We start from the raw sequence: 11,669 nt of genomic DNA on the forward strand, positions 1-11,669 counted from the left end.
AGTATAAACCAAGCTATGGGAGCAGTAATGAGTTAGTGGGAAAATTCAAGAAACTCTTTAGAGTTAAAATCAGCCTTACCTCTTATATATTTGAATATGTGGAAAAGATACATTTAAGGGGGATGGGAAGGTTGTTGGAAGGGAGGGAAGACTCTAAAATAATTCCAGCTTTCTATCTTGGGTGTCTTAATGATTAGTGATATCATTAGCTATATTAGGGAATACAGAGGGGGAAGAAATCTCAGAGGAGTGGAACTTGGTGAAATCAATGTTCGACATGTTGAGTTTGAGGGACACTCAAGAGAAAGTGTTCAATTAAGCATAGTTCAGGAGTTGGAAATATAAATAAATGATCCATCATGATAAAATAGTAGTTAAAGCCACTTATCCATTCATCCAAAACTATTTATTGATGATCTGCTGTGTGTCAAGTGAGAGTATATCAGTACACAAAGCAGAGGAAAATACCTGCCCTCTTGACAGTTATATTCTAGAAAAGGTTACAACCTGTAAGAGTGGATGAAATCACCCAGGGTGAGTGGAAAAAAATTTATATATATATATATAAAAGTATATATGTATAAAATTATATATATATAAAAGCATATATAAACACTGGGCTATACAGAAACCTGCAGGGCATCAAATTATAAGACACTGCTTAAGAAGAGCCCAGAGAAGGCTGGCCAAGAAGGAAGGAGAACTAGAAGCTAAGAGAGTAGTAATGTTTAGATTGATAGTGGTTTCCAGATTAAGGGCAGTGAGAAGTCCAGAGACATAAGGACTGAAAGATGGTTAGCCTTATCAAAGTCAACAGTGAATTTTCTCAGTTTCACTGTAGTAATGTGTGCATAAGTAGATTTCAGTGGGCTGCAGAGTGAATGGGAGTTGTGACTACCAATATTGAGTCCAAATTGCTTTTCAAAAAGCTTTGCTGAGCAGGGAGGAGAGAAAGAAGGTATTGATTCATGTAGAGCACAGGCTTAAGGGGAAAGTTTTTAGCAAGAGAGAGATTTTATCATATTGTAGTTTGTCAAAAACTAAAATCAATAGAGAGCCAGCCCTGATGGCTTAGTGGTTAAAGTTCAGTGCTGACCACTTTGGCAGCCCAGATTGGCTTCCCAGCGGCAGAACCGCACCACCTGTCTGTCAGTTGCCATGCTGTGGCAGCAGCTCACACAGAAGAATTAGAAAGACTTACAACTAGGATATACAATGGGGAGGAGAAAAAAAAAGGAAGATTGGCAACGGATGTTAGCTCAGGGTGAATCTTTCCCTGAAAAAAAAAAAAAAAAAAATAGAGAAATATTGATGAAGCAGGGACAGAAGATGAAGGTCACAGGAGACCAAGTGCTATGAAGCTAGGGTTCAAAAGTACTGGTCTTTAGGGGCTGGCCCAGTGGCGTAGTGGTTACTCCAGAAGTGGTACTCCACTTCTGGCGGTCCGGGGTTCGCAGGTTTGGATCCCAGGCGTGGACCTACACGCCACTTATCAAGCCACACTGTAGTAGGCATCTCACATAAAATAGAGGAAAATGGGCACGGATGTTAGTCCAGGGCCAATCTTTCTCAGCAAAAAAGAGGAGGATTGGCAACAGGTATTAGCTCAGGGCTAATTTTCCTCACACACACACGCGAAAAGTGATGGTCTTCATGGACTGTGAAACCCCAGCGAGTCAGAAGTCTGGGTCAGGAGTGAAAGTTGTGATGAGTAGAATGGAAGGAGAAAGGTGCCATCAAGGAGGGCTATACAGGCTACAGAAGTAGTTTGCTTGTCCCTCACAGGAGGAGAATGTTTTTGTGTAAGGGTGGAGAAGCAATGATTTAGAGCTAGTGTTAGTGAGCTAGAGGCAAGCCTTCCTCCTTCCACTGGAGAGAACTTCAGTGGAAGCTTCAAGGGAAATCAGATTTCATTCAGGCAATGGGGACAGTAGAAGAAGAATTTAGGGGAAGAAAACAAAACCACATGTAGAAGAGTTGGTTTTTTTATGTGTTTGATGTCCAGTGGATAGAGTGGACAGGCTTTAGAGAGAAGTGAGCAGTTGGAGGATGCATCAATAGAAGCAGCACCAAATTTAAACCAGTATGGAGATAGAAATTCAGGAGATGCCAGTTAACTGGAGTGCCTTGTTTTTTGAAGCTAGTGATAAAGGCAGGCTTCTGAGATTCAGGGTTCCACAATATAAACGTGATATGCAATGGAGCTTGACATCTTGGTGTCTGGGAAGCAAACTCCGGATTGGCTCTGTTTTGGTAGTTCAAGGAGACTGGGCTTTGTTTCTATCAATGCCTTATAATAATCCTTCATAGTTTACATAGAGATTTAATGTCTCATCTGTTTTCACATCCACATTAGGAGCTCCTCTGGGTGTGGATACTATTACCAATTTTTTAGAAAAGTGGAAACTGAAGCCTAAAATAATCAGAGATAACATAGTGAAGGATAGAACTGGAAGCCAAGTCTGACTCCAGGTTTGGTTTACCTCTTTCAATGATGTTGGTCCCGAGTGATTTTGAGGTGGACAAGAGTTTATGAGTGAAATCAACCTAAATTCCAATCGCTACTAGGAAAACAACGTCTTATTTTTATTTTCAAAAGACAGTGCTGCCTTATTCATTATTGTTATAAAATGTCCTCATTTATTCCTCAGAAACACTCATGCTCCCCTGTTGAGAATTATAGATATGAGTGACACATTATACAATGAAAATGTACAATGATGTTCAAACACACTTATTATATTTCATTACACAGAGGATATTCTACCTTACTGTAGACCTACTTTTCCGACATCAAATAATCCCAGAGATCCTAGTTCTTCAAGCTCAATGTCATCAAGAGGATCAGGAGGCAGACAAAGAGAACAAGCAAATGTAGGTCGAAGAAATATTGCAGAAATGCAAGTTCTTGGAGGATATGAAAGAGGAGAAGATAATAATGAAGAATTAGAGGTACCTATAATTTTTTTTTCAAGTTTGCCAACATTAGACTGGTTGCTATATCAGCCTCCAAGTTAAGAACATCCATCAGTCTACAGAAATGTTACTGTTTTATCCCAAACTGTAATGTCAGTGATGCCAGCAACTGAAATTCTGATAATTTAATAATTTTTTTTTGACATGTGTTCCAAAGTTTTAAATGGTGATAACAGTTTCTTTTTAGATCTAGGGTTCATATTCATATGCACATATTCAGATAAGAAATTTATATGGCAAATGTGTTGATAGGAAATAAGAACTATTGATCTAGATAATTATAATTCATAGTATTATAGTAGGTTATAAAAATCCTGTAAGGTGGCAGTTATATGATGGGAGTGAGAGTGTTCTGTCTGTGTTATCTGCCACCCTAGTGATCACTGGGGTTAATCTGACTGAGTTGGCCAACTATTTTCCACCTTCAGTCTTCTGAAAATGGGGACCTGGTACTTGACACTGACCTTCCCAGGTGGAGGAGAACACTTCTTGAGTCGAAGATAAATTCCTTTGTTGGAATCTATAGATAGGGATATGAGATAGAATTGACAGTCAATCATAACCTATTATAAAATCACCTTCCATTTTTAAGATTGTGTTTTCTCCATTAAAAAAAAAAACAAGTTGATGACAAATTTCTCTTCTTACAAATATGTGTAATCTCAAGTAGGTTGTTAGTGTTGAACTTTTATAATAGAAAATAAAAAATTATAAGTAATTATGTCTAATTGAATTTTCTATAATGCCCAATGTGTTTTGATTTTGAGGTTTGGAATAAGAAGACTTTCGTCCTGCAAATGCTGTTAGAGGAGTTGTTTTTCAAGTTTTTTTTTTTTGTTTTTTTGTTTTTAAGTAGAAGAGCCTTTTCAGGGAATGAAAAGTTATTGTAGACAACTCTAATATTTAAAGCCAATACAAGTTGAGCTTTGATGTTGAGTTGGGGCTGTGGGGAGGAGAGAACTCAGCCTACCCCTGCTCCTCTCTCCCCTGCGCCACACCCCCCGACACCGAGTACCACAGTTTGGTACTTGTTAGAGAACTATTGGATTTGCTATCAAAACCAACTAAAGTTGACAAATGAATTAGTTGCCGTGAGCACTTTCCAATGTTTGCCAGTGAATGAATGAAGAAACGTGAACTGTAAGATTAAAGACATTTAAATAAATGTAAATATAAGATAATACTGTAAGATTTATTTTCACATTTAACAATAACTTATCTCTTACAGGAAACTGAAAGCTGAAGACAACCAGAGAGGCTTGTGAGATCTAATATGAAAATGGTCACTCAAGATGCCTCATGTCTGATGACACATGATGCCAGATAAAATGTTCAGTGCAATCAGAGTGTACAAATTGTCGTTTTTATTCCTCTTATTGGAATACCATTTTTTAAATTTTATCGGGGCTTTATTGTTGTTGTTTGATTCCTATCCCTCTGAAGAACCTCCCTATTCCCCTCACTGTTGGAACAAACCATTACACCTTACTTCCAGCAAGGAAGTATTTGACTTCTTGCTTGTCATCAGCCAGCAGGAGAGAACAAAACAGTTCTTTTGCTTTTTTGTCCCTGAGATATGGCATTGCACTGCTTATGTATCAAGCCAATTTACAGCAAAATATTGATCAAAGATGCAAAGTTGATTAATCAACCTCATGCCAAGGGCTCTCAAGATATAATTTTTATATAACCAACTGCTAATGCGAATTAAAACATACTTCATTTTTAACATGATTTTAAAATCAGTATTTCATACCACCCTCTGCTGGGGGAAAATAAAAATATAACAAATACAGGACAACCACAATCAATTTGAATGGGGTAGAAACATTGTAAATATATACTCTTTGCAACCCCTGGTGGTACTTTATTTTGTCTTCATTTCAATCATTGAAGTATATTCTTATTGGAAATGTACTTTTGGATAAGTAGGGGTAAGCCAGTTGGATCTCTGGTTGTCTAGTCATTGTCATAAGTAAACCTAGCAAAAACTTTGTTCTATTTTTCAATCAAAAAGCAATTACAAACACATCTTACAAACAAATGGATGTTTTTAACCACCGATTGAATAAGGACATCCCTATCTTAACTGGCCTAAATTTCTTCTGGTAGTGTCAGTTCAACTTGCAGAAGTGCCACTTAAGGAAGTTTGATTTTTGTTTTTGTAATGCACTGTTTTTAATCTTTTTTTTTTTTTTTTTTGGTTTTAAAAGCACAATCACTAAACTTTATTTGTAAACCATTGTAACTATTAACCTTTTTTGTCTTATTGAAAAAAATGTTGAGAAGCGTTTTTAACCTGTTTTGTTAATGCTCTATGTTTGTATTTGGAATATTTGAATGATGACAGATGGTGAAGTAGCGTGCATACTTTATTGTGGGCCATGAACCCAGTGGTTCTTTGCTTTTCTTGGACTTAAAGAAAAAAGGCTTGAGTTTGTTGTGGCCAATGTTGAAACTTACAAGATTTCCTTATAAGCTCAAATAGAGGCATTCTGTGCTTTGAAATTGCCAAATGATGCCCTCTGACAGTAGATTTTTATGATCCTTTTTTGTTGTTATATAAATTTCATTGACTTTATAATTGGTGCTATTTGAAGAAAAAAATGTACATTTATTCATACACAGGTATCAGGCCTGACCCCACTGGAAAACGAAGCCAAACAAAGCTGAACCACAAAAAAAAAGCTGGTGTTCACCAAAAACTAAACGTGTTCACTTAGATGATTTGAAAGTTACATAGAAAGGGTGTGCAGTACTAAGGGAACAATCCATGTGATTAATGTTTTCATTATGTTCATGTAAGAAGCCTCTTATTTTTAGCCATAATTTTGCATACTGAAAATCCAATAATCAGAAAAGTAATTTTGTCACATTATTTATTAAAAATGTTCTCAAATACATCATTCTTTCTTGTGTTGATTTCTTTTCTTTTCATTGTGTGATCAAATTTATTCCATTTAATCACAAAGTTGTGCTGTCTTAACATTTCACCAGTATATTATCAGATGAGTAAAAATTCTGTTTTATGAATAGCCAGGTTTTACTTGTAAGGAAAAATTCTCATTTTACTCCGCTGAAATTAAAGATGTAAGATGAATCAAAACCTAAAAGTTAGTCATTTGATCAGAGAATAACTTTGAATATTAAGGATGTACTAAAATGTTTATGTATGTGTATCTGAATTTCAGTTAACCTGTTTCTGAAATAATTAGGATTCAGCTATGATAAATCTGATTTGTAAGGTTTGGACCACTTACGTTCTGTCAACAAGAAAATTATATAAATCCAAAATATTTATCAGTAACTATCTGCTTTCCTGTTACAAATTCATGTGAAATTTTGACAGTGCAATACCTATCATAACCAGGTTGCACATTATTGTTCATTCAAGTCAGCTTATTTAAGTATTCAACTTTGGATGGATGAGATGGGCATCATGTCTTAGAAGTGCCAAGAGCAATAGAATCTAGTGGAGGTTTTTTTCCTATGACATATATAGCTAAATTTTGTGTTGATCACAAGTTGAAAATCTGGGGAAAATTTTTTTTAAAAAGGGGGTATAATTTGAAATTTAATTTTACAAAAATGAAGTCATCACCAGCATCTACTTAGAGATGAACAGGTCCATAGGTCAAGAAATCAGTTTCCAAGCTATTTCCAGGAAAAAATTGGAGAGACATGTTTAATGGCCTAATTTTTCTTTTTCTCTTGGTAAGTTGACTATAAGTTAGTCTCTCTCTTTATTTGTAGCATGTGATATGCATACAAATTATGTGTATCAGAGGGACTGGGTTTGAGTCCCAGTTTTGTCACGGGCTATGTTTTCTTGGACATGTTACTTAACCTCTAAGTCTCAGGTACTTCACCTGTAAATTCAATAATACCTACCTCATGGAGCTGTTGTCATGATTTATTGAGTTAATGTATGTGACTTGGACTCTGTAAACCCCAAACCAATACAAGATATTGTGTATATGGACTGAAATTCATTGCACTCATGCTATCCCCACTTTTCACACACAGTTTTTTCCTAAAAACTTGCAAAGAGTTAGAAAAAAAAAAGTCAAAGAATAAATGTGGTACAAGGATGGGGGTGGTTCCATTTCCAGTGAGTAAAATGCACTGTGAAATACCTAATTGTGGAATAAATTCTTGGTGTTTTTGTTTCCTTGCTTTTGAATTCCTGAGGGCCACACAATGGGTGGTGATATGGTATTTTCAGCATGTATTTCACAATTTAAGTGTACAAGCATGTCACCTGAGTTCTGAATAACCGGACTTAGTGTCTATTTCAGTCTATTGTTCTGCTTAGTGGCAGAAAAATATCATCTTAGTTCCAGGTGAGCTCAATCATTTCTGACTTTCTTGGTCATTTCAGATACAGAGTCTGGATTTTCTCCTCCCTTCCCTCTCTGCAGGGTGGTGTCTAATTCCAGAGGCTGTCTTCATGTGTAGAAAGTATAAGGAGTTGAGTAGTAGGGGCTTTTGGCATCATTGCTGTTGTCCAAATTCCCAATGGTCTTCATTTGTCGGAACTCTTCATCATCTTCTCCCCAACCTCCATGCCCCTTATCATCCATTGATCTTCTCCTAATATGTCTAAGCCCTTTGATGTAGGTTGGGTGTAGGGAGCAGGGAATGGGAATTTTGTATGCTTTTCTGTGCCATGCTGGGATCCGTAGACTTGAGTTTGGGGGCCCTTCTTCAGGGCCTCACAGGATACCACTGGGTCTCCTTGACAACTTACCACATTTGGACTGTGCGTGTATTGGGGGAGGGATGATGGCTACTTCTGCAGTTTGGAAGAAACAAGCCTTGATTCTGGATCCAGACTACCAGGGCTTGAGACTTGGTTCCTCAGATTATCAGCTGTGTAACCATGGGAAAGTTACTTAATGAATCTGTGCCTTAATCATAAAATGGTGATATTAATAATACTACCTTACAAGGATTTCGGATTAAATGAGTTGATATATGTAAAGTATATTGTAAGTGCTCAATACTTCTCGGCCAATACCTGCTGCCTCTCTGGTGTTGAACTGGAAGGTACTGTATGTGTTGCTTTCCTTTCAGATTCCCCAAACCCTACTTGACTAGAAAGTGAGAGGCACAGGAATCAGAAACCTCAGTGACACACTCACCATATTTAATTCCCTCACCTCACGTTTAATTCTCTCTTCCCAGTGAGATGGAGGGGGAGGGAGAAAGGAAGAGGGAGAGAGAGCGGGAGAGAGGGAGAGGAAAGGAGGAAGAGAGGAAGAGATACAAGGAGGGAGAGAGAGAAGCTATTATGTATGTTGCTTGCATGCCAGGTCCTTGGTTTGCAAGACTCAGCTCTTGCAACTCAGCCTTCATTCTGCTAGTTCAAGAATTTATTTCAAGAATCTATTTTGAAACCCAAGAGAACTGCTTTTCTGTGGTAACCATCCCTTGGCATTTCTCTGGTAACCATCTGAAGACAGTGTATAGAAAGAGCCCTCTCTGCTGCCTGAAGTGGGGTGGGATAGCAGGAAATAGCTTGTAACAGGTGCAATGTCCGTTAATATTTCAAAATATGATCTTGCTACAAAAGCATATGATTAAAGAGAACATTAAAAACAGAGGTTACACTTTAAAAATAGAAATTTTTCTCAAATTCTAGTTTTCTCAGCTTATTTCAAGAGAATTGAACAGAGAGAAATTTAAATTTAGGTTGAAGGATGAGGGATTTGGCAACAGAATAAACTGAATATTGAGTGTGGGATTGTAAAGATCACTTTAGTGTTAAAACATTTTAGGGAAGTTTTCCCTAGAGAAAGATGGACATTGACCTCTTTCTTTTCCTCAAGGAGTCTAGCAAGAGTCCCAACCAAGAGCCTTAAGGAACTTCTGGTTTTAGATCCCTAAATTTAGTTCTATTTTGGTCCCCCTGCTCAAGATTTTTCCATATATGAACATACTCCACCTGCGACATTTTGTCTGTAACACCAACTAACTGCCGTTTCTGCCCCAGACATATCATTTTCATCAGCATTTTAATTTTTGTTATTCCTTCATTTATATAAAATGACGAAACATGAAATATTCAAATAACACTACGAAGACAGATGCCAACACTGCCAAAACTGAACTGTTTGCCTAGCACCTGTGTGCCAGCTGTAAAATTCTGAATTTGTGGTTTAAAGAAATTAATACACAATTAACAAAAATGTAGAATATATGGAAATGGAATGTAAGAAATTAGAGATCTTGGGCTTAAAAAGATTTGCTCACATTAGAAATACAAAAAATTATTTTGAGTTAATAAATTGACTTTTTAATCAAAACCTGAACCTTTTTTAGATGTTTCTTTCAAAAGTTGCATGAGAAAACAAAAGTTGCTTTATTCTTCAAAAAGGAGACAATCCTTTATTACTAAAATGTCTTGTCATTCTTAAGAGCAAATTAGACTAATTAATTAGCGCTTTGAGTACTATTGAAGTAGTTTAGAAAATTAAATTGTCTTACTTTCTCTCTTTCTCTTAGTCCCTGTTTTGAATGATAGTGAGAGAGAAGACAACAAATGAATAGTGAAAAAATATTTTCAAAAAGATACCTGTTCTCCAGAGGTGCTAAACCTCTGTTTCTCAAAGTGATGTCCATGGATATCTGTCTTCTGGTTATAAATGTCAATTCCTGATTCCTGTCCTGATCCTGCTAAATCAGAGTCCCAGGAGGTGAGGCCTAGTAATTTGCATTTCTGAGACAATCCCAGGTAATTCTATGTTAAAAAAAAAAAAAAAAACTCTAAAACCACTACCTAACAAACCAAGCATAAGTTTCACTGTTACATGTCTGAAACTAGAATGAATCTTACAATTGTGTCTTACAATCACTTTCAGCCAGGCAACAGTCATGATGTAGTTTTTATTGCCTACTGTAAAAAACATGTCTCATACAAACAGTGAGCATGTGTCAAACTTTGTTTACCTCATGAATAAGAGAATCAGCAGGAAGACAGAGCATTTGAAGAACAGTCATGGAAGGAACTTAAAGATGATTGCTAGGTTGGTTAACTTTCCACAGGGCAATACAAGCACGATATTAATATCTCTGCTAACCTAGAGAATCATAACACCTATCTTTTCTTTAGGTTAAATAATCACTAACCTTCAGAGCCACATGAAATCTGCACCTTTATCATTTACAATTAGTTAAAAATATACTTTGATAATTTACATTCCCCTAAAAGAATCAGGTGAGGGTCAAACAGTGACTTAGTCTTCTCTGTGTTTCCCCAGAGGCAGAACCTGTGACAAAGACTTGGGTGCAGTTTATTTGCGAGGTGGGAGAGAGAGTGGGAGGGGAATGAGAGAAGTCAATGTAGGTCCTTGGAAGTCAGCGAAGGTGCCTCCAGGGGAGCTCTACTGGCTCCTCCGAGAAGCATACATAAATGCCTCCGCAGGACGGGAGCCGGGAACATTATCAGTTTGCTTCTCGTCCCCCATTGGTTGCAGGTTGCTAGTGGGATGGGGGATTTATTTTTCAAACACTAGGAGCCAACCCAGTGGGAGACTCTGAGGCAGAAAGTGGACATGCACGTGGCTGGTGTTTGAGATGGGACGGTGCCATGATAAGATGGATCTAAGCTCAAAGGCAACTGTCTGCCACAATGAAGTCCTCAAAACCATATGCTACAAGCAGGAATGTTGGGAAATGTTTCAGCATTGTATCAAACATCAAGCAATCATCAATTTACCTTTTTCCAAATTCAAGATAAATTTTCTTTTATGCTGTGCACGTAGCAAATTAGTCATAGGTATTCATGTTATTTTCACGTTGGTGGAGTTCTTACCAATTATCAATTGTTGGTAATATAGGTGTTGAGTTTATCTGATACTTCACATGTTTTGAAAATTTTTAATCGTCAGCACTGAAACAAAACAAAAGCAAAAAGGTAGGGAAACAGCAGTGAGGCATGAATTGGATCATTAGAATAACTACAACTGTACATTTTCTAGCAAAGCAATAGGCTTCACAGTACCTAAAAAAGTATCCACCATAATTAAAGTTGTGCCTTATAATACACACACACACACACACACACACACACAGTGAAATGAATGCAAAGTTGTCAAATCCCTCAGAATAACATGAAAGAAATTTTGAGCAAAGTTGAGGATGATGTAACCAATTTGTGTGTCCCTCCAGACTATCACCGAGAAGCTGTATTATAACTACAATTGGTAACATTTTCACAGTGGCACATAAAGCTCTTACAATCAATGGAGTCTTACGTTTGATGAAATATTGCAACATTTATAAAGCCCATTGCCTTAAATAAATTGGGCTCAAAATATTTATGGATTTGGTACCTTTTTTTCAGTTAGATCTTTGGCATAATCACTAACTCCACGTATTGGAGGTTTTAGAAATTCTTCTTCCATTTGGGATAAGCTCTGAGCTCTTCAACTTGGAGTAAAGCAGAGCTTTCAACACCTCTCGCTTAAGTGACTTCTGTAACCTTCTCAGCTTCAGAAAGTAACAAAAGTAACCTGGACAGCTAAGGCTTCTGTCCCCACCCTGCACTCAGCGGTCTCCTGCACTTGGGAGTGCCTTCCTTGAAACTTTTTAAATCCTCCTCCGGTGCCTGAGTCTGGGCAGGGCAGGCAGTGCCCTCAAGGCTGTGTGCTGGGACCAATGTTGACCCCTTTGTGAGGTCAATACCCAAG

At 37.3% G+C, this 11,669-nt stretch overlaps 1 protein-coding gene across 1 annotated transcript in view; it reads left to right on the forward strand.

The window, feature by feature from the left end:
* ROBO1 (roundabout guidance receptor 1) overlaps positions 1-5,877 on the forward strand; it is a 482,076-nt gene extending 476,199 nt beyond the window's left edge. Inside the window, exons 29-30 of the mRNA XM_058570690.1 lie at positions 2,756-2,952; positions 4,205-5,877. Coding sequence (XP_058426673.1) covers positions 2,756-2,952; positions 4,205-4,219 — 212 coding nt within the window. The 3' untranslated portion in view covers positions 4,220-5,877. The remainder of the gene's footprint in view (positions 1-2,755; positions 2,953-4,204) is intronic.
* The last annotated feature ends 5,792 nt before the right edge of the window (positions 5,878-11,669 follow it).

The sequence above is a fragment of the Diceros bicornis genome, chromosome 27, assembly GCF_020826845.1.
Source record: "Diceros bicornis minor isolate mBicDic1 chromosome 27, mDicBic1.mat.cur, whole genome shotgun sequence".
NCBI classification, from domain to species: domain Eukaryota; kingdom Metazoa; phylum Chordata; class Mammalia; order Perissodactyla; family Rhinocerotidae; genus Diceros; species Diceros bicornis.